Source organism: Onychostruthus taczanowskii, unplaced genomic scaffold (assembly GCF_017590055.1).
Source record: "Onychostruthus taczanowskii isolate IOZ18803 unplaced genomic scaffold, ASM1759005v1 scaffold12, whole genome shotgun sequence".
Lineage (NCBI taxonomy): Eukaryota > Metazoa > Chordata > Aves > Passeriformes > Passeridae > Onychostruthus > Onychostruthus taczanowskii.
The window spans coordinates 6,199,218-6,222,123 of NW_024498351.1; the positions used below are offsets into that span (position 1 = coordinate 6,199,218).

Consider the following 22,906-nt stretch of genomic DNA (forward strand, 5'->3'; position numbering starts at 1 on the left):
CTGTCATAGCAACACATTCTAAACTCATGCCAATGTTTTAGGTTTGAGATCACCTTTCTTATTTTTTTTCCCCTGAGCATGAATAATTTCTGTCAAGACAGATTTGACAAATGCATCAAGTTCTTTATGTGATTCCTCTAGTAAAAAACATACTGTGATTTGTTTCTGTTTTTCTGACCAGGAAATAATTTCAAAGTACTTTAATAAGCATAAATATGATTAGAACCAAGACAGAGGTAAACAGTTGCATATTTACTGTTAGTTAAAATGATTCAGGATGAAAACCAGAGCAGAAAACATTGAACTTCTGCTGGCCTGTACAACAGCCAAGAATGACAATTGGTATTGGATCAAACAGAATTTTCTTCAGGTTTGTTTATATTGTATTTCTGTACATGCACTCAGCTCTATCAAAACAAATACCACACAGAAATCCCCTAAAATGTTTACAAACATGACAGGCCAATAGACCCATTTAGGCAACAGTTAAAGATATAGGCTTGGGAAAAAGGATGGAAATATGTCACAAAAGACCACCCAGCCCAGAACATCACACATAACAGTGCCCCAGAAAAAAATTTAGGGACTAAAATGCATCTTATGGTGCTCACAATGTTAGTTGTGCCCTATTAAAGGAATCAAAATACTCCATCTAGCCTCAAACGTGAGGCTTATAACCTTCTCAAAAGGGTTAAAAGAGTAGGACACTATTGTAAGTAGAATAAGAAGTCAACCCTCACTGAAGCAGCAGATCTGAACAAAAACTTCAACAAACAATTTCAAAATTATCTGGTTGAAGTTAAAGCCTAAAGTATTATTTAGTGTACAGCCTAACTTGAAGACTTATGATTAATGTCTTGTTCTGACACATATTTCTTGTGTTATCCTGAGCACAGTATTTAGGTCAAACCTTCATAATGTAAAGCATCTGGAGGTAGTATCTTCTTGGTATGCCAGCACGACTGTGTATGTGGCTGAATAATAAATAAGAGGCAAATTTCTGAAAAAGAAGAATAGACCTGCAACAGCAAAGCCATCACAGCTGAAAGCACAGCAGTTGCTCACACAAATACAGTTTTAGATTCACTCTGGCACCAGGAATTTCACAGGTTTGTAACACAGCCTTATCAAATCTGTAAAATGAGCATAAAGGCAGTTCTTTGATCTCACAGATTTTGCGAGAGAATGAATACAACCAATTTTTGTTACATACTCATTACTGGTTTACCTAAAGAATACAGAAGTGTGTTAGACAGATTCCAGGTATAAATTTGGATATGAGATTGGATATTATAGCCTTTCCTGTTTGTCACTATCCATTTGCTCTTTCCTTGCACAGTAGCTGCTCCAAGGATAAACAACTCAGAAAATAACAGCACTGACCTACAATCTACACAACATCAGCTCTTGATAGCTCTATTACGACCTAAGAAAAGCCTTGATTTTGCTCCTGTTTCTCAGGATAAGAGTACTAACACCCTAAAGGTACTAACAGTACCCTCTTCCAGTTAAAGAAGGCAAAAACCAGAAATGTTAGGCTGCTGCCGCCAGGAGTAAGGAATTTCATGTTTAATAACGCAAACACTAAGTTAAGATTGGAAAAACAAAAACAAGTGAGTCAAATACTTGGCATGACAGAACACTTACAAGTACTGAATACTATGTCTAAAATAATTACCTCCCCACAAAAGAAATCCCCACTTTTTTTTTTTTTTTCCTTTCTTGTCTTGAAGAAAATACTGTCAAGTAGTTTTTGAGTTATGACCCATTCATCAGTTGGCACAGTTCAGAGAAACTAATAAACATCAGTGTAGTTTAATCAAACTAGAAGGGACTCTACAAAAGCCTCAAAGGAACCTAGTCTCCCCTGAAACCCAACTAGGATCAGTAATTTGAAAGAAATAACATATTTCTCTTAATGAAATATCCTTAAGAGTTTGTTGCTTTTTTTTTTTTTTTTTGTTTTTAAATTATTATCCAGGAACACTCCAAGTCCTCTTAGATTTAAAGATATGCTGTTGAAACTTATAGTACATGCATATTCTTGTAACATGCACTAAAGAGCCTGTTTTTTTCCTTTATAATCACAGGTAACCCTCCTAACCCTCCTACTAGCATCATTAGAAACCCTGAGAGAAAGCAGATCTCCAACTCTTTTGAGTTTGCCCTGAGGACAAAAATTTCTCTGCACAACAATAGCTCTTTGTCTTCTCCCAGAAGTATATTCAGTAATAGGTGCGAAGAGCCTCTAGAAATCCTTACCTGCCTGAAAAAGCACACACTTTTACTTGCTTGCATCTATGCAGTAGAAAAGAGAAAGCATTTGTGAAAGCCTCTTATTTATAAAGACATCTTCTCTGTGCAACATTAACGTGCACTGCTAAGAAAGTGTTAGTCCTGTTCGAGTTGCAAGGCAGAAGGAAGTGTGCAAGGATGTTTACTACACATGGCAGACATGGAAGTCAGGAAGGCTGCCACAGCTCTCATCCACTTTTTACTGCTTTGGATGAAGTTACTGTCAGGGCAGCAAGGATGGCTGCATGAGAGGCACATCACCCCAGGGCTGCTGAGCAGGTAGGTCTGGTGAAATAAGCTCCAGTGGCACTGAGTTAAACATCCCTCTCTTTCAGCTGGCCTCCTTTCAGGGATGCAACCTCTGCCAGTCAAATGACACACAGGTAGAGGGGTACCAGCCCTCCTCAATTTGATGCTTCTGCAAATGACAACCAGACTGCAGGATGACAGCACCCCTCTTTCCTGGGCCCCCAGATCTCTGCCTTTCACAGGTTCCCTCAATTTTCTGTTCCTACAGAGTGCTACAGCCTCTCATCAAAAGCTTGTTCAGGCTCTCTTCATGTGTGTGCAGGGTTTTCCTTTTATCTCACTGAGGACCTCATCTGCTGAGTATCCATGCATGCCCTTGCACCAATTTACATCTCAAAGCCAGAGATGGCTTTCCAAACTCTACATCCATATTTTTGTTACTGCAGTTTGAAGATTGCTTTCTGAATAGTGTGTGACCTCTACTCTCCATAACCACTAACAGGAGAAAGATCACAGAGATCACAAGGGAAAATGGACACATTTGTGCCTTTCTGGTTTTGCCTGACACAGGTGGGAATAAAAGAATAAAGATGTGCAAAAGTAGCATTGGATAACAGTCTTACAGCTTAACTAACAGCATAACATTTTTTCAGGCTAAATTCTGAGATAAAATGTTTTTTTGAAAACGTTTAAATATTCTCCTAAACAGAGTTTCTGTGCAGTTCACAGAGGAGGCCTGGAATTCTAATTGTGCTGGAAACAACTGCAAGATGCTCCCAAGGAAGCTAGCAGCATGGAAATAGCACAGGATGTTGTGCTATTTCCAAATCATCAGTGTTCCTCTGGCAAATTGCAGCTTTTTGCCTGAAGTCTATGCACACTGACACCTTTTGAAATAGACAGTACAGGTGTGAGAGACACTCTGTGAAGACAGAGCTGACACATTTAGAGCTAGCTCATTAACTCTCAGAGGATGCCATCAATTGCAATAATCTCTGGAACCTATTCTCAAAAAACCTTTAGGGATTGGTTAGTTATCATAAATATCTATAATCATATATGTGTACATAAATAGTTGTGATTATATATGCATAAATACAGTTTGATTTTTTTCTGTGAACACATGTATCAGTAATCAATCACACTAATTCATTTTAAAGACAAAAAGCAGAAAACTGATGCATAGCCCTGTATTTTATGGGATAACTTATTGTCAATACACTTCATCATGATAGTTTTAGAGGCTTCTATTCCTAGGAGATATATACACAGACACAACTATATTTTTTGGATGTAGTTGCATGTCATTTATTTTTTTCAGTGCACCTGGTAAGTCTCATTGAAGCAGCATGTGCTACTTCATGAGTATTTCATAAGTACTACAAAATTACCTGCCTTGTTTTTTTTACAAAATGACCCAGTGATTCTTGTATTCTTTTGGGTAAGAACTTTGATTCACTGATTTATTCTTTCAGCTAATTAAGGAGAGAAGAATTGTATAAACAACTCTGCTTGAAAGCTGGGTTGCCAGTATCTTTGTCAACTGCAGAAATCTCAAGCCATAAAACATATAACCCCTGCAAGCCCCAGAATCCAGAAAGCTGGCAGATTCAGCCACATACCTGCAATGGAAGTCAAATTCTGATGCCTTTTTTTCTATATTCCTAATTGTTTTTTAATTGTATTTGCTTGCATTAGGAATTCGTGGATATGACAGTGAGTAGGATTCTAGATAGAAGACTCAAAGAAATGTGAGACATCTCACAACTTGGACACATTTTGACTCCGAAGACAAAGACCCAACCTTACTATTCTGAAAGCAGGACCTGATGAAGTTGAAATTCACTGAGTTGAACAGGAAGCATTTAAAAGCAAACAGCCTGAGATAATCATATAGAACAAGTTATGGCATAGATTATCTCCAAGACAAGAAACTTCAAAGTAGAATCAGCATGTCAGTTTGAATCTAGAGTTACTTCTTGAAATAATTTGTCTTTTTTATCATTTTCAATTTACTGTAGATATACAAACTGATTTTAGGTTTGTTATCCCAGAGTCCTATTAAGCATACTTGTGGCAGAGTAACACTTAAAACATAACTACTTCCAAAATCTTAATTTTTAGTGAGCACTCTGCTTTTTTATGCATTTCTCTCTTTTAAATGAGACTTTAAAACAAAATTTAGAGTGAGCTTTCCCTCTACCATATAACTATATATATATGCTATAAGAAAAAGTCTACCTTTTTTATTCTAGTAACAACTGCTAAAAATTTTGATTTCTGAACCTCAGAGCAATTTTCATTATAATATTTTCAAACCAAATTTATGAAATGCATTCAAAACTATCTGGCTGTTCCTGTCTCATGCATGAGCACATGGAAGGACTATTACTGCAAATTTAAAAAGCTATAACCCACTAGATAATGTTATGTCTTGTACAATGTAAATGCACAATAGAAATTTTTTGTCTAATTCAGACCATGGGCAATACTAACATTTATATACACATTTTAAAGGGTATGAAGTTTGTTTGTGTGTTTATATAGATAAGGTACCTGCTGAAAAAGATTGAAAGTAGACTGCATATAGACAAAATGAAGTACCAAAATAATTTACTGAAGTATAGTTTCTCTCATTACAATCTCGTAAAATCTTTCTTTGGAGAAAGATCTTGTCATGTGCTTGCTGCAAGGTGCTAAAACAGCTCTCAATGTCTGAGAAATCATAACCTTCACGTCTTATAGCATTTTCTTTTTTATATTCACAGGACTGCTCTAAACAAATTAGCAGCTGCAGTGAATTCTTACCATGTGTGGAATGTGTGAGGGAACATGCAGGACAGGTGGTCAACTACTCACATCTCATGGGACTGCTGCTGATTGCTGCAGGTTAAGTTTTGGAAACACAAAATATTTTCCTAAGTAGTAACCCTGTCCTCCCTGTCTTAGTGCCTTCCTTTCAACTCTCCCTTATTAATTACCCATCACAGCATTTAAGGACATTTAAAGTTTATTCCCTGCTTAATAGAGCTCATTGTTAAGAGGTCACTGCAGTCTTGTATCCATTTACAGGGTAGAACTCTATATTGATTACTTGCTGACTTTTTAAAAAAATGGGATATTTTCTCCTCATACTGCTCTCACTGAGGAGTTAAAGTAGAACTCTACAGAAACCCTTCAAAAACTACGTCAATATTTCATTGCTTGATGACTTTCTGACTAAACCCACAATTACCTTTTTATGTTTCCACCCTAAGCTCTTAAGGTAGCTTCGTTTTTGTTTTGTGCTTGAACTGACCTTGATTAAAGCAGTAGGGTATTTAGTGACTGTTTTAAATAATAGTGACATCACTTTGCACTAAAATATTCCTTCATGGACACTCAAATGCACGAGTTGACAGCTAAATAAGAAGTGTTTTTTCCAAATGCTGCTATAAATTAACCTTTTACCTTCATTTCGTGAATATAAAGTTAAACGTAATTTTCTAGGTTGTCTTATTTTGATGAATGTTGTATTATGCCTGCAATTCCCTCCTAGGAGGGAAATCTTATCAAGATTTATATATCAAATACTGGGAACAAGAAAGAGAATATCTCTTCTCAATATTCATAATGATATCCTTATATCTATTTTACAGTTTATATTTATTGTACAGAGACCTTGGCTCCAAGATTTAGCTGAACTTTAGCAGAATAGGATTCCACCACAGCTTAGCTTCTTTCCCTGACACTTTGATACTATGTCAGTCCAGTATACATACCTGAAGGCTGAAAGGAACACCTTTTACTTCAGTCAGGAGAACATGACAACCTGAATTTTGTTTACAATATGAAATTATCATCAAAAAGGAGGAATAACATTGTAGTTGAACTGACAGCAAATTAAGTGCCCAAATAAATGCAAAAAGAGACTCCTGCAATCAGATGGCAATGGGCATGTAGTTTTATAAATGTTTGCTCAGATCTTATTGTAAATGGGGTTACTGTGACTATCAATCACTATCATTTATAGACACACCTATAATTCAAGCAGGAAAAAGTTGCATCTGCTGTATTTATGATTTACAGAAGCCTTTTTTTTATTTTCTGCACACAAAGCTCTAGCTCTTAGCTGACTAACAGTAGCTGACAAGTAATAAACAGCCAACATATGTGCGGCTGTTCTGAATAGAAAAGAAGTTTTTGTACTTTCTTCTATGACAGGGGATATGGCCAGCCATAGTTAGAGGAAACCATGTCTGCAGACCTTTTTAAAAATTACTCATTTTACTAAAAACACATATAACAGCTTAATCGAATTAAACAACAGTAAGTGTTTGGAGGCAGTGAATGAACTGCTCTTTAAGTTCCCTCTAGGAACTTCCCCACTGGAAATGGGTAGGTGTTCTTAAGAAAATGTTTACTTATCCCAGTATGCTCACAGGGGGCACATCAAACATTAAACAGTAGGAATGAACATTTATTACAACTGGAAAGTGTATTTGTGAAGGACAATGAAAATTACCTCTACACTGAACACTACTTTAATTTGATCCTTCACTATACATGTTAAATTGCATTCCACAACAGCTTTCTGTTCATTTCATATCACAATAAAATGAACACACCCAACATTCCTGTACAGCAGACATTGCAAATCAGAGCTTGTCCTGCCTTGAAGGTAAAAAGTCCTTGAACAATGAATTACTTTGCAGGGAAACAACTTCATCTATGTCCTAATATATCCATTCTTAATGTTATCAAACATTTCATGTTACCTCATTATACTTTGATATACATTACACAAGTAGAATAATGTGATTGCACAACAAATAAAAGTCAAGATTAATTGGGAAAGTATGCTTGACAAGAGAAATTTAAGAAAAAAGTACTTTGAAATCCCTTGAATTTAGGAGTAAAATATAAAAAGCATAAATACAAAATCATAGGTAGAGTCTGAAGCAGAATAAACAGTGTTACAGAGACCTAAACCTGAATAAGAGACGATGGGATCCTGTTTTAAAAACTCAAATCTCATTCAGATATTTTCAGAACAACATCCTAAAAACAGATATTGAGCTGCTAGAGAGGTCTCAGCTGAAATACAGTGTTCAGATTTATCTCCAGCACTTGTGAGATACAGGCAGAGAGAAACAGGATATTCACATGAAAGACCAAGATGAAAACAAAAGAATGAACAATGATAAAAGATCAAGTGATACAACTTTCTTTCATCTCTACAAGACCAGGCTGATAGGAGATAACAAACATGCAAAAGCATCAGAAGATCAGCTGTTCCCTAGTCCATCAATGACAAGAATTATTTATGTTAAGTGTTTGAAAAAAGTATTATACAATGTAAAAGTGTGCAACAGATGACATGGGGAATCTCTGAAATCTTCATCCCTGGATTTCAGGAACAGCACTAGCAAGAATCTAGCAAGAATGAGCTTAGTGTGTCTGCTCCCCCTTAGAGCAGGACAATTGCTCAGAAAAGAGCCAGTCCTACTGTGTTCCCTTCCAGCCTTGCATCCCTGTGATTGTATTGCAAAGCATCTACCTGGTGACCTTGATCCGTCTACAAGATCCGTGAAATTATGCTGAGGGACATGCTGAATCTTAAAAACTAATTAATTCTAAATAATTTTAAAATCTGTTTTGACTAACTATGCCAGAAGCTCTTCTGAATACATAGGCAAACACTTTTTTCCCTCAGTTACTCTTTGTCCATTTGTACATTTTAACTCTTTGGATTTAGAAAATTAATGGTACATATAAAAATAAATAACTGGATGCCAGTATACCTAAATATAGAATACATGGTAGAAAAATACTTTTTTTTTTTTTTAGCTCAATGTCAAACCACAAGCCCTTAACTAAAATGAGAATGAAACTACTTCAATTTTGGACTTTAATTTAGGTACTATCTCTTGAAGTGAATTAAGGAGTCACAGGCTTTTTATTAAAAGTTGGTTCCTTGGGAGTAGCAGAAGTTCCTTTGGCAGTATCATTTACAATTTCTTTGAAACCTCAAAATAGTATGTAATATAACACACTTGAGAAGATGGTTTTAGTATCAGCTATAAAATAAAAGTAGATGCATTTCTGCCATGCTCTACTTTTTCAAAGCTGTTTAAAATTGATCCTTCAAAGATGGTTTGAAAGCAGACTGCTTCATTCTATTTCTAATAGTCTCCCATGAAATTTGGTACTGCTTACAGCATGAAAAAATCCATTAAAATAGAATTAGGTTGAATTTTAAGGTACCACTATAAACAACTGCCTCAGCCTGATTCTTGGTGTTATTAAAATTTAAATAAATCTTTGAAACAATCTAATTACTTTTATTATAATGAATAAATATACATTTTCCTTTGTACATGCAATTCCTTTTTAGCCATTTCCTGGACAAAAAAAGAAAAGAAGGAAATATGGCATCTGCCAAGTAATAAACCCATGTTATTAACAAACCCAATATTTTGGAGAGAAAATCCCATTCTCCTGAGGACTGCTAGTTAATCAGCTGTCTTCCATTAGGACTGATATCTTCAGCTGTAACAATGTCACTGTCCACAGATGTGACCAAATTCTCTCTAACTGATCTGATGGTCAACTAGATCATGTATCTTGATCTTGATGATGGATGGATGGATGGATGGATGGATGGATGGATGGATGGATGGATGGATGGATGGATGGATGATTATAGTCCTTTGGGCATGCTATGGGTACTCTTTTTAACAGAAATTATAGCAAATTATGCTGCTTTATGTCCTCAGCCAGGCCATTAATATTCCTTGAGGCATTTTAAACAAGTCTATTCAGGCATTGATTGTGGCCCCAGTGCTGCCAGCAGGCTGTTCACAGCAGTGACACTGACTCAAAGGGATGTCCCCACGTGCACAGACCTTCATCTGGTTTCCTCCTGTCACACTACCCTGGGTTTGCACGTTCACTGTGCTGGAAAGCTACCAAGTCACAACACCTGCACAGGAAAGGAAGTGCTGCACACTAACACCAGTCATAACCCATTTACAAACTGCTGCTATCTGCTGTACCTTACTGTCACTTTGGAAAGAGGTGAAGGTTTTCCTCAGTTTTGTATTTCAAAAGCATAATTTTGAAAGAGTTGCAAAGCCTTTTAAAGAGGCACCTTTGATTCTATTCCCCTCATGTACCCTTTTTAATACCCATTTGAAAAATTAATATTTTTGCACTGAAACATACTTTTCTGCTTCTATATATGCTTAAAATATCCCTGTGTGTCTTATTTTTCCATTCACTGATTTAACAATACTGTCAGTTTCTAATGATTTAGTGAAGAATATATGGAGCTAACTACAGAACACAAGACATCAAAAACTGTGGTTTTCTAAACTTTAGTTAATTGTGGTTTCACAAGCTGCTATTCAATGTAATCTAGGAAGTGGTTAGATGTAGGGCTTATTATCAGTTTAAGTAAAAGCCAAAGTGTGAGGCACAGGTTGCACCTGAATTTTCCAGCTCATAAGAAACACGACTTTCTGTGAACTGCAGAAATTGTGGGGTTCAACACAGAGAAAACAAAGTGATTTTTTGCTTTAGCCTATTGGACTGAAAGATACTGGCTAACCACAAGTTTATCTTTTGACAAAGACAGAAAATCTACTTTACAGCCATATCAGTGAAAATGCTCTTTTGCATCCCCAACAAAGCATCATCTCAGAAACAAGCCAAATAAGAAGATAACTTAAGATGATATTAAAAAGGTATTATTTACAAGCAATGATCACTGAATTTATATCGTGGTATGGATTTCCAGGGCATGATGGACACTGCAAGAAAAGTGCAAAAAAAAATGAGGGAGTCAGGGGGGAGGGAAGTGATTTTGCAAGGAATACACCAATCAAGAACACTCATTGAAGAGATCTGCATGGCTAATTCTGGTGGGATTTCTCCCACCTGCCCTACACAGTGAAGCCCCATGAGACTATGTTTGTTTAAATAAGGATAAAAACACATTCTGAATGTTATCAATACCAAAAATGAAACATAATTGAGATGTTCTGCATGAATTACACTTATGAAGCAACATTAAACAAGTTGACTAAAGTGACTGTGGTGACCACCATGTTTTGCTGAAGGAAGACTCAGTCTTGTATTTGGAGAAAATATTTTCTGTTTTTGTAAATGTTTATACGTTCTAATTGCCAAGAAGATAGTATTACCATGTTCTTAGCCTTCTTTCATTATTTGCTATTTAATTTGAAGTTACTTTGCATCTTTCAGATTATCTGTGCAGTCCCAGTGGACAAACAATGATTTGAATTAGCATGCCTGAGCGCTCACTTGGGGAATGGGAGGGAAGACAAATTGTCATTTCAAGTACAGCAGCATAAACTTAATGTAAATTGCCTGAATTTAGGTGAGCATAAATTCCCATTGTAAGGCTATATTTCAGTTAAGAAATCAGAACAGGACATTTTGCTATTTAACAATTCAGGTTATATTCTCTTCTCAAACAATATACTAGTATTAGATATGGGTTACCTTAGCAACTATTATGTTGTCAAAGAGAATTCTGAGAAACTAGGATGCCTTAGTAAGCAACTAAAACATTGACAACTCTCTTCTTTTTTATCTCCTACAACTCAACTTCTCCCACAGAAAATTAAACCAATTTTTTGGGACAGCCACTGACTGTAATCTCAGAATGGGATCATCAATACATTTTAACCTGATTAGCATCAAAGTTTAATTCGTCCGAGTAATCTTTACTTCATTACTAAATTTGGTCCATGGTGTATAATTCACTTAATTAGGAGATTAGAGGAATACATAGATGCTGGGCAGAACATTATTCTCAGTGTAATAAATACGTATAGGGAAACAGTTATTTGTCAATCAATTAATTAATTTTTTTTAAATAAAAAACCCCACCAAAATCTATTTAGGATTGAATCATGTGACCATTACTGTGATGGTGTGGTCATTGTTTTTCAGACTCACAATACCTAATAGCTCCTGTTGAAGGCAACGGGAACTCCATGTTTAAAAATCTGCCACCAGCCACACTGTAAGTGACAAAAAAACTAGAATCAAAACTTCCAAAGATGTCAAGCCTATAAATTGGAAAGTATATGACTCTTATTGAAATTTCAGTAGTCTTGTATATGAATAGAAATAACATTAAAATTGCATGGAATAATTAATTCAAGTTGGCGCATTGTAAAAAAACCTTTTAAATACAATTATTTAAATAATAATAACAATTATTTAAACAATAAAGCCCACAGGAATACCATTTGCATTTTTATTTGTAAACAAGATAACCTAACCATGACAATTTGGCACTACAGCAATTGCCAGTTATCACCCCTTAGGTAACTTGACTACTGTTTTCACTTTCTCCTCTGAACCTCAATACTTGGCAGCAAAAAACTGCCATCCTTTTCCTGCAGAAAGAAAAATAGTGGAAATTGCCACTATGCAAGAAGCCATGGCCCATGGCAGACTGCAACTGCAACAGAACACTGTGCACGACAAAGTCAGCGCAGGGTAAGAAAGATCTAAACTGAAAAATTCCCATGCTGTATCCCATGCAAGATGAGTTGCTTCCTAGCTCTCTTGGGGGATTCTCTAATTGCTCGATTAGATTACCTTTTGTAAGTATTTAACCAAGGACAATGGAGAAGTCTTTCAAAAGTAATTGCACTCTCATAATTTATTAGGGAATCAAATTTAGAGAAAAATTGTGAAAGTAATGGTGTTATTAAATCACAATTTATTTGAAATGGCCTGCACAGAAAAGTTGGTCTTGTTCACACTTTGATACCTTTTAATACATTGATTTTCCATACTCCTTTGTGATTTCAGGTGATGAAATATCAAACTTTAAAATGGAAATTTTAAGATTTTTTTCCTCTTTAACAGCAAGTCTCTTTTCCTTTTTTCTCTTTAACAGCAAAAGATTCCAATTTAGAGAATTGAAAAACTTAGTGAAAATTTTTAGTTGTCTTCGTACTGTTAACCTGACCATTTATCTTTGATTTTTGGTGAAAAGCTGAGCTATATTCTGAAGTTTTTACACCAGCAAACAGCTCCAAAACACTCTTATGAACCTTAATTCCACATTAATTTTGCATCAGAAATACACTGCTGTTTTAGGCACCAAACTGAAAAGGATTTTTTTTTCTACATTAAAGGTGCCTATGACTTTATTAAGCAGAAACGCAATTAAATAAAGTAAATACAGTATTTTAAGATATATATATTGACAGAGTGCAAACAGGAGGAGATCAATGACAGAACTTAGTTCAACTAAGACAAGCATTCCAAGCCAAAAAGGCATTACACAGATGAGTTAAGAGCAGGAAGTATTTTATTATTAACTTTTGATTACCCAGAACACGTCACATTGAAAGCCCAAAGACAAATACGCACACACAAATCAGAAGAGTTCAGCAGATCAGAATGATTTTAGAAGATAAGCAAGGGCAACCCTATTAACAGCTTATATATTAAAAGCTTACATGTATGTGGCTAACTGTCCTTCCAGTTAGAAAGTTAAAAATTATTTTTAATAAAAAATATAGATGATGACACCTCAAGAAATACAGATGATGACTGAGAGGGTTTGATAATCTGGCTCAACTACGTCATTTTACTCTCCTTGGCTACTTAGTCCTTTGGTTCTGTCAGTCAGCAGGGAAGTTCAGGGTTAGTAGCACAGTTAGCAAAAATTTGTTTTCAAATATATTTTAAATCTTAGGGGTTTTCAAGCTTCAAAGACAGTGGCCTTTTAAACACTCACATGCAGGCACAGTAAGAAAATGAGTGAAAATAAAACACTTGAAAATTCAAATTCAGGAATTGCATTTACTATGTCAACCATTCACTAAAATATGAAGATACTGATTTCCAACAAAATCTCCTTAGTACTGCATCTGTCTTTTTAAAGATGGTCATGATTTCTAAAAGGTGCTTGTCATACTATTAGAAGAATATGAATATTTAGAATAAGAGATGCGTACTGACAAACTGAAGCTAAGTGCTACCAAAAGACACCAGAGCTAGATTCTGAACAATAAATCACCATCTTAATTTAATTATCAGTACTGCACTGAAACCCCCCTATCCTCCTAAAACACTCAGATGAGACCAAGAAGTGATGTAAGGGATGTCAGGGTGGAGTTATTAGAGAGTTCCCCCAAGAAACTCTTTTGCAGCTGAAAGGGAAAGGCTATTGGGATCCACCAACCTCCACAGTGCCTGTAGGACTACATGCAGAATTTCTTGGAAAGGCTGTGTCAGCTGCTTTTACACCTCCACCTTTCAAGTGCATTTCAACCTGGTCTTTCATGCATTAAAACACACCCTTCAATATGAAGCCCAGCATTCTATTTCTCCTTGTAAATGACCTTTACTTTTTCTTTTTTTTTTTTCCTGTGATTTATTGCTCAGCTCAAAAGCAGAGTGAAATTAATAGTCAAGCCTCTGGAAATTCTTTGGTCAAACAAACTGCCTTCCATTTCCGAAAGCTAAGTTCTTTAAATTTTGTTTTGTTTTTAAACAATTACAGCTCTTCAACAACATCAGCCAGCTAGGAGCAAACATGGACACAGCCTTCCTGAATTCCTTGTCTACTCCCCTAGCCTGAGATAATTACAAGAACAGATGTGATAGCTTTGTGATTTCCTAGACTTTCCCATGAAAACAAAACTGAAAGCTTTTCAACAACAATCCTGGCTTCTTCAGCCAAACCTTTCATCATCATCATTAAAAAGGTTTTGAGCACTTATAGAAGCTAACAAATGACAGCTCATAATCCCCATTTGTAACACCAGAGGCCAGGTACTGCAAAGACAAGACAGGTGCAAATTTTGGTATTCCCATAGTGCTTATTAACTACTCCTTTTTAGAAAGAAAAGGATTTGTCTTAACACCACTACCAATATTCCACATTAATCTTCCCACAAGCAAACTCTTACCCTGAAGCTACTATACAGTGTTATTACTCTGTCAAAAAATTTTCTCCAGAATTTAAAGTGGTGCCTCTACCAAGTGTGGAGCTAGATTGTGCTGTAAGCCATCTACAGAAGCTGCTCCACAGCTGAGTTTATCTCAAATGTCTAGGGCTGCCCCCTTCAGAGCTCTAGCGTGTGAAAATGAAATAAAATAAATTGAGAAGTTGCACTCTTCTATCCCAACTTCTTTAATTTAATTTCTGCTTTTGCCTTTTCCTAACAGATTCATAGTAAGAAAATTTAGCACAGTACACACCGCTCTAATTAGTTACTGCCTGTTTTGCTGGGGTGAGGCAATGGATAGGATTGTGGCATGACTAAGACACTAACAATGAATAGGGACAGAACAGGAATGCACCTAAATGGCATAACTGAAAACTATGGTGGTGCCTGAAACCTAGTATCAAATGTACATTTGCTTACCTTTCTTTCAGTTAGCAACCATGTCAGACACAAGGTCTCAGTGTGATTTGAAAGAAAAAAAAAAAAAATCAGGACTGTGCCAGTTACACAGGGGATTACTTTCAGAGTGGCATAGAATCACTTTGCTTTGGAATTTGTAGAGAAGCCATCAGCATGCTTTCTCAAAAATGTTGATCCTGAAAATTGGAGAAGGGATAGTCAACTAGACGATTCTGTAGTACTTAAAGTAGAAAAAATATGGATTGCTAAAAAAACTTTGGGGAAGAGGAAGGCAGTGTTGGGAATTCTTTGTGATTTTTGTTTGGGTTTTTTTGTGGGTTTTTTTGTGTGTGGACATTTTGTTGCCTTTTTTTGTTCAGGGTTTTTTGGAGGGAGGATGGTTTTGGTTTTTTAAACCAAACATATAAAGTGAAAACTAGCTCATAAAATATTTAGGAAAGGATTAAATTAAAAATTAAAACCATTGAGACACTGCATTCTTTAGGATAGATATGATCAATTAGATTGAACAAATAAACTTGAACCATGACTACAGAATTATCTTGCAAGACTAAAGGAACATTTGAACATCATTGTGAAATATTTCTGTTGAAGTAGCACCCAAAGCTCCAATTACATGATAGCACTGAGTTTACAGAGTTTACAGCTGAAGAGTGACATTTTTATATATATACAGATTGCTCTTAAGTCACAGCCTTGAGTGAAGTTTTTTTTTTTTTTTTTTTTTTGTTTGAGGACCCTCATATAAAACTTCTAAATTTTTTGAAAACAGCAGAGCACACAACATTAAAATTTACACTAGAACACTACAAACAAGTAAATGATAGACCATGTAAACCTCATTTCCAAGTTAAATATGCATACATAAACTTATCTGCTGAAATGCTATGAGACACTAATAGAGTTTTCAAATACTAAAAAAGAGTCCCTGACAATATAAATATCCATTACTAAATGGCAATTTAATAAAAGCCTTTGGGTAATTTACAGAGAATGGAGAAAAGAAATTGTCCAATGTATTTGAAATATTTTCCAACACATTTTCTAAACTTTTCCACTTTTTAGGGTATTTAATTGTTTCCACTGAATATTCTGTGGTCTGCTTTCATCTGGGAGGAGAGTGTTAATGTGTGATCAAAGACATTATTTGGGACAAGGAGCAATAAATGTTGCCTGCTTATCCTTGAAAGATGTATCACCCCATCTCCTGTTTATGGTAATTTCTGCTTGAAACAAGTTGACAGAGACTGATCTAACTTGGACATAATACTCTGGAAGGAGAGTAGCTTTCACGAGCTCTTTTCCATGTCACTTTTTGAGACTGCCCCTTAATACTTTCTTTCAAAAAATGCCCCCAAACTCAAAAATTAAAGAGCTTTAAGACTTATATTGATGTTCCATTAAAAACATGCTTTGATATTTGCTGAACACTCTTGAATTTTTCAGGAAGAGAATTTGTACAGAATTTTTTGTAAAGAAAAAAATACCAAAGCATGACATTTGTGGTAATGCAATTGCATTTAATTTTGAAATTACTGCTAGTTATTTAGAAATAAAATTAGCTGATTTTTCATCTCTTGCCTTATTGATACAAGATGTGATATTCAATAAACTTCCCAAATCAATGAACTTGAATTTTAGTCAAATATATGATAAATTTGTAAAAAAGTTTAATCCAAGGAAATTAAATTACTTTTTTTTCCACAATGAAACAATTTGTGATTCTTTTCCGCCTCAGCCACTGCAAGACTAACAAAAAATATGAATCAAATGGTTTATAGTATATGTACTACATGAGAAACTGCATTCAGATTTTGACCAAAGGGAAAGGAACCTTGTCCTTCAAAGTACAAAACTTGCTATCAGAAAATTATACTCATTCCTTTCAAGAACTAAGTGACAATACCAAAATGGTTCAAAATATCACTCTTCCTTTTAGAGTCTCAGAAAATCCTCACTGACACCTCAGGTTGTGAAGGTCAAGGATACACTTCTATGGACTACTGTGCAGGTCCATAATCTTGCTAGATTCCTGTCTAACCCTCTCTAGTCTAACCTCTCCAGTGTCTCTGCAAGTGCTTCACACACACAGATCTTTAAACTTTTTAAGATGTCCATGGGACAGAATGAGATATGGCCACAGGAAAAAAAGGCATTATGATTTAATTAGAAAGTATACTTCAGAGGTTCTGTTGCCTCAAAGTTTTTTTTTTTTTTTCCCCACCACTCATTTTTGTCCCATGGATAATAGCCACTCTCAGTTTGTACTCTTTTTTTTTTTTTTTTTTTTGTATTTTGGGGTAATATTTAATGTCTCATCTAAGAAATTGTCTCATCTAAGACATTAAGCAAAACTTTAATGCAAAGCAGAATCTCCAAGAAAGAATTTGTTCCAAAACGTCTTTGATTTACAATGAATTTTTGCACACAAAAGAAAATTAATACATGGAATTTGCACACTGGAGCATCTTTAGAAGCCTGTTCAATTATCTAGACTAAGGTTTCACTGTACCTAATCAGTGGAAACTCTGAACACTGAGGTTTTGTTTTAGAGTCCTTCCCACCACATGAAGGGTTTTCACAGCTCTTTTTCACTTCATGTAGTATTGCAAACTGCTACACAACACTCATCCACTCCCCAACTCTTCTTCCTACCATCTTGGCTTAAACAATCCTGAAATAATTTTGTTTCTAAAATCTTTTGACCACTTCTAAAGAGAGTGCAGGAAAAAACCTTGTTTAGAAGATCAATAATGCTCTTTATGATGGTTCTGGATGGATTTGCATTTACTGTAGGCACAGTTAAGCATCTCTTGGGCTTCAGCACAAACACGTGAGAAACACACCTGATTGCTGTGAAATCTGGAGACTTGTGAAAGGAAGTGTAATCAGGGTATGAGCTTTCCCCTCTGTTCTAGTTTTATGCACTTTTTCTATTAGTATTTTAATTTTATTTGCCTGTTTCAATCAACAAGCTGAATTAAAAAGGTTCCACAAAAAAAAAACGTAATATGCTCAATCTTTGAAGAGCAAAGCTTGGCCAACTCAGATGAAATAAAGGAAGTGTTATTACATAGTTCTAAAAAGAGTATCTTTTTAACTTTCATTACTGCTAAAAGCAAGAGCAATACTAACAAAATACCTGCATCAAAAGGGGAAAAAAAGAAAAGCAAAGCAAACCAGACCACTCTCTTGGATTGACACCCACATAGCCAAACAGGTACTGCACCAAAATCCCAAAGCACCCAAAGTCACTTTTAAATCAGGTCAGGCTTTAGACAGCTTCTTGGAGTTTCATCTTTGCTTGCATAAAAGAGGGTTAAGTCTGTTCTTTTCAAAGATCTTTGGCATGATCTTTGATGACAAATGACATGCTACCATATGCCAAAAAAGAAGGGGAATACAGTCACCCCCAGCTTCAGCTTTAACTGGAGCTGCTTTGTTCTGAGTGCCCTGAATAATTAATAACTACTTTGGCAATCAGTCATGCATTCCTTAATGACACCTCAGGCATCAAGTATCCCATTCACCCGCTCCCCAACTAACAATGGACTTTATTACATCAACTTTTCTCTGCCAAACTTGTAACTGACATAGTTTAAACTAAAAAAGTCACTAGGAAGACTGAGGCTCAAATGTATATTATAAGAGTTTTTAAGATTTTCCTCAATTTCATGTGGCCACTATACGGGGCAAGCGAGAAGAAGAGGAAAAGAAATGAAATATGGATTGTTTTTGCAATAAAGTTCTAGGAGGGTTTTGGTGGCACAGTGCTGCCAAAATCATGACGTTTGATAAATGGATAGCTGGTCAAAACTGAGAACCATCTCTAGGCAGCCCTTACTGAATAAAGCAGCTCACCAGTAAGCACAGAGTAAGTGACAGGGCAGAGCATGAAAGAGTGACTGAGAATAACAGCTGTGCTGAAAGGAGCATAATAATTTTGAAATAACACAAATTATGTTTGCTTAATAGGAATAAGCTTTTTCAACACTTGCTTCCATTTCACGGTATCGCAGACAAATTGACTTATAACTATAAAATAGAGGAAAGAAAGTGGGAGTAAGACCAGAATTACAGAAAGTTCCAGGGTACTCAACTTAAAATGGAAGAAATTCAAATTATTAAGATCTAATTAGTTAGAATATGAAGACAAGGACTGTGTTTTTTTTTGGGAACATTCTGCTTGCATATAGTATATGCACTGCTTTTAAGCAGTGTCTTCCAATCCCACATCAAACCTTTCAGAGAATGATGTTGGATTCACTGACATTGGAATGGCTGTGAGTCCCTCCTTTAGAGTGACTAAATCCTAGAAATAAAGTAATCAGATCAATAGCCATTCTCCTACAACTTATCATGTGAGAAGTTGGTTTGAAATATACAAAGTAAAAAAAAAAACAAACAAAAACTGTGTATATATATATACACACACACACATATATATATATATACACACGGTAAATTACAGCAGATCTAAACAAAGTCACTCCTCTTACTCTTTAAAAGACCTGAAAATGTGTCCAGTGCCCCTCACTGTGTGTGGCCTTCAAATACAGAAACAAGCTTGCACTGTTTTATTTCAGTTTTGCTTCATTTCTCCCCAAACAATCTCTCACTTCTAGTCTACCAGGCATCTCCCCCTCCCCACTACTTGTGAAAAAAAAATTGAGCAAAAAAAATTAACTGTTTAGGATCAATTCATTGAACTGAATCTCTTAGCGAATCAGTTATGATTTTGCAAGAATTATTTAAAATTTAAGCTAATATCTATAGCTCACCTCTTTTTTTGTGGGGATGTGGAAGGGGGGCTGTAAATTTTATTTTCCCTTGAAAAGCTGGATAACTTTATAAAAGCAAGCTACTTTTTTTTGGCATTGGTTTTCAATTGCTTTAGGTACAAGAAGGTGGTTTAATCTTGGAAGTAAACAATATCCATTTAATTTACAATCTGCTGTCTGAAATGTGTAATTGTATTCTGCATGTCTGAAATGTGTAATTGTATTTTGCATTCTGCAAAAACCAATGTTTTTTGTTGAAAAAGATCACAGCTCCTTTAGTGGCAGATTTAGAAATTAACTGATAAGAAGTTATTCTACTGCACATTTTGGGACTCATTCCAAATTCTTATGACAGCAAGTGAGCTGCTCTTGTTCCTTGCATGTGTTAGGTGTGACTAGTTTGAACACTAAACCATTGTTTTGTGAGTAATTTAAATTTTCTAACTGTCTTCCCCATCAAATATGAAGGAACAAACTCAGTCCATTTTTACAGCATGACACAAAAATAATTATACGTATACTCCTATTTTCAGGTGCCTTTGTTTAATCAGTTCCACAGAAATGGGATCACACATAAGTTAGATGCAAACATAGCAGGTAGGGTGTAATACTAGAGCTGTGACAACGGAATTTGGCACCAGCCCCACAAATAGATGTATTTGTTGATTTTCTTTTACCATTTTCTAAAAGTAAACACACTTATTACATTCTGCCCTCAGGTGTACTAATGTTTAAACCTGGCCTTATTTCAAGTTTGGAGACTGACATTTTATTTAATTTTAAAGTTTACCACTATTGAGATATAACATTCTACTAACAAAAGTTATTCTAACTCATGAAAGAGTCAAATATGCAGATCAAACATTTAGTTCCTTTAGAAGAAGTAGTTCTTCCTTAGGCAAAAGTAGCTAAAAATATTTCTAGGAAAACAACACAAATATATATATATATATATATACACATGCACAAACATCTCAGCCCCACTACACTACGCTGACACCATCATCAGCATGGTAAATATATTCTTCTCAATAACTTAAATTTTGCCAATAGGGAGAAGGAGCAAAAATAGCAGAAAAATAAAGCCAGCCAAGTGCATTCTGAGTGAAGCACATTTCAGTGGGGTTACAACATGGATTCTTTTGATCAATATTTTTTTTTTTTTTTTTTGGGCTTGGAGATATTTTCCACCAACCAAATACCACAGACCATGAGACTACTTAGGAGACTGAAAGTGAATTATGAGGCATTAACAAAAAATAGTCCTTACTCTCTTTAAATATGGAATACCTATTAAAGAAAAAGCTCCTGTTTTCCTCTATTTTAATGTTTCAGAACATTATCTCACCCTTAAAATTCTGTAAACATTTTTTTGCTACCACAGGTCTTTCAGTTAATGAAAATAGTAAGAGAAAACTGTTGAGATTGAAATTAGTCACATTTTAGACAATGACTAGTTTAATATCTGTGACTTACAAGCTTTAAGCAACATTCAAGAGGAGCCTAAAGTACAGATAAAGTAAGGAAAATGCAGTGAAAAATGAGTATTATGGGTTGTCTGCTTTGCCTCTATAATAAAACTACCCAGAATCATAAGAACTCTTCTGTTTGGGAACTAGGTATAATCATCTGGTTGAGTATGTCTAATAGCATCTGACTAAGAAAAACATTAATCTCCTCAGTTTCCTTTTTGTAACTTCCCAATCCTCTTTCAACATCACACTGGTGATTCATAAATTGATCTGTCTTCTTCCTAAAGCTGGAATTCTTTTTTGTTTTCCACAGTACATTATTAGGAATGTAAACATTTTACTGAATTTTCCACACAAACAACCGAGCCCACAACTTCCTAGTCCAAAGCCATCCAAAAAGAACCACAGGAACACTCAGCTAAAAACAGAAACAAAACGTACAATTCAGGAAGACAGACTGCACACTGTTATTATTATTAAGAAATAAACAGTAATTAATCTTACCCTATTAAAATATTCTTTTGAGCCACCACTTCAAAGATTTTGTATCCTGAAATGTTTCAATCGGAAACATATTACTTACTGGCATAAGAAGCGTATAATGGATGCAGAACCCAGGTTCAGAAGGGAAATATTCATCAGACACAAATCTTATTCTGATCTGGTTTCCTTTGGAGATTTGTCTGCTTGGCACAGTACTGGAACCACACCAGCGACCTAAAACGGTGCCATCACTAGGCTCTTCAACTTCTACAAAGTCATACCTGAACAGAAAAGAAAATAAAATGTTTATTTACTGACAAAAATTCTATAAACTTCCTAATGTAACCAATAAACTGACTCTGCAATTTTTTATTTGTTTAAGGGCTAAAATTATGCAGCCAAAGCCAGCTATTTTGAACTTAGCTCCCAAGTTGCTACTGACTTACATACATAATAAAATCATACAGTGAGGTTAAGAAAATAAAAGCAGAGTTAGCATTTTGAAGAGACCCAAGTGTATGGTTTTGCTTCTTGTACAGAGAGCAATGACCACATGTGTGACAGGGCAGAATAAAATCAGAGAAAAAAAAGGCTATAATTGCCTGAGTGGCACAGTAATTCGTGCTGCAGTGTCACCAGCAGCACACTGCATGCCACCAGGGAAAGTTCAGGGGTTTTTTGGTACTGAAAACCTGCTTTCCTGGAATATCAGAGGTGAATAACTTCCTAAATGTTAAATTAAGGCTTAGAGAAACCTGGAAGGAGTTGATGCATATCCCAAGAAGACATTTGTTGAGCAAAGACTTAGACCCCACTTCATGTGAGAAAGAACCTGGTATTGTGGAAATATTGACAAGAAACATATGGGTAGGCAACGTTGAGAGAATAAAACATATTGAGTCTGATTTAGTTTCATTGCTTTTAACATGTGGTCTGGGTATCCCTGGGGATCAGTGAACAACTTCAAGCAGATCCATGGAAGGTAACTCAGACATGCCAATCAATCATCAATAAGCTTCAGTATGCCATACAAAGGTCCTCGTTTTCACTGGAAACATTTAGTGGGTTCCCAAGTCATAAAAACATGGAAAGCCACTGCTCTAGAAGGTACATCTGGTTTCAGTGCTTTAACCTGCTTCATGTCAGTTCCCCAGCCGCCCACTGACAGAATAAACACTGAGCATTTCAGCTGCATTTTCCCTGCTCCAGCTTGAATCCC

General features: G+C 35.6%; 1 protein-coding gene across 2 annotated transcripts in view; it reads right to left on the reverse strand.

Annotated features, from left to right (window-relative positions):
- The window catches only part of PDGFC (platelet derived growth factor C), a 119,956-nt gene that overhangs the window by 10,590 nt on the left and 86,460 nt on the right, over positions 1-22,906 (reverse strand). For both annotated transcript variants that reach the window (XM_041427931.1, XM_041427932.1), the window contains one exon: positions 21,788-21,968. In XM_041427931.1, coding sequence (XP_041283865.1) covers positions 21,788-21,968 — 181 coding nt within the window. The remainder of the gene's footprint in view (positions 1-21,787; positions 21,969-22,906) is intronic.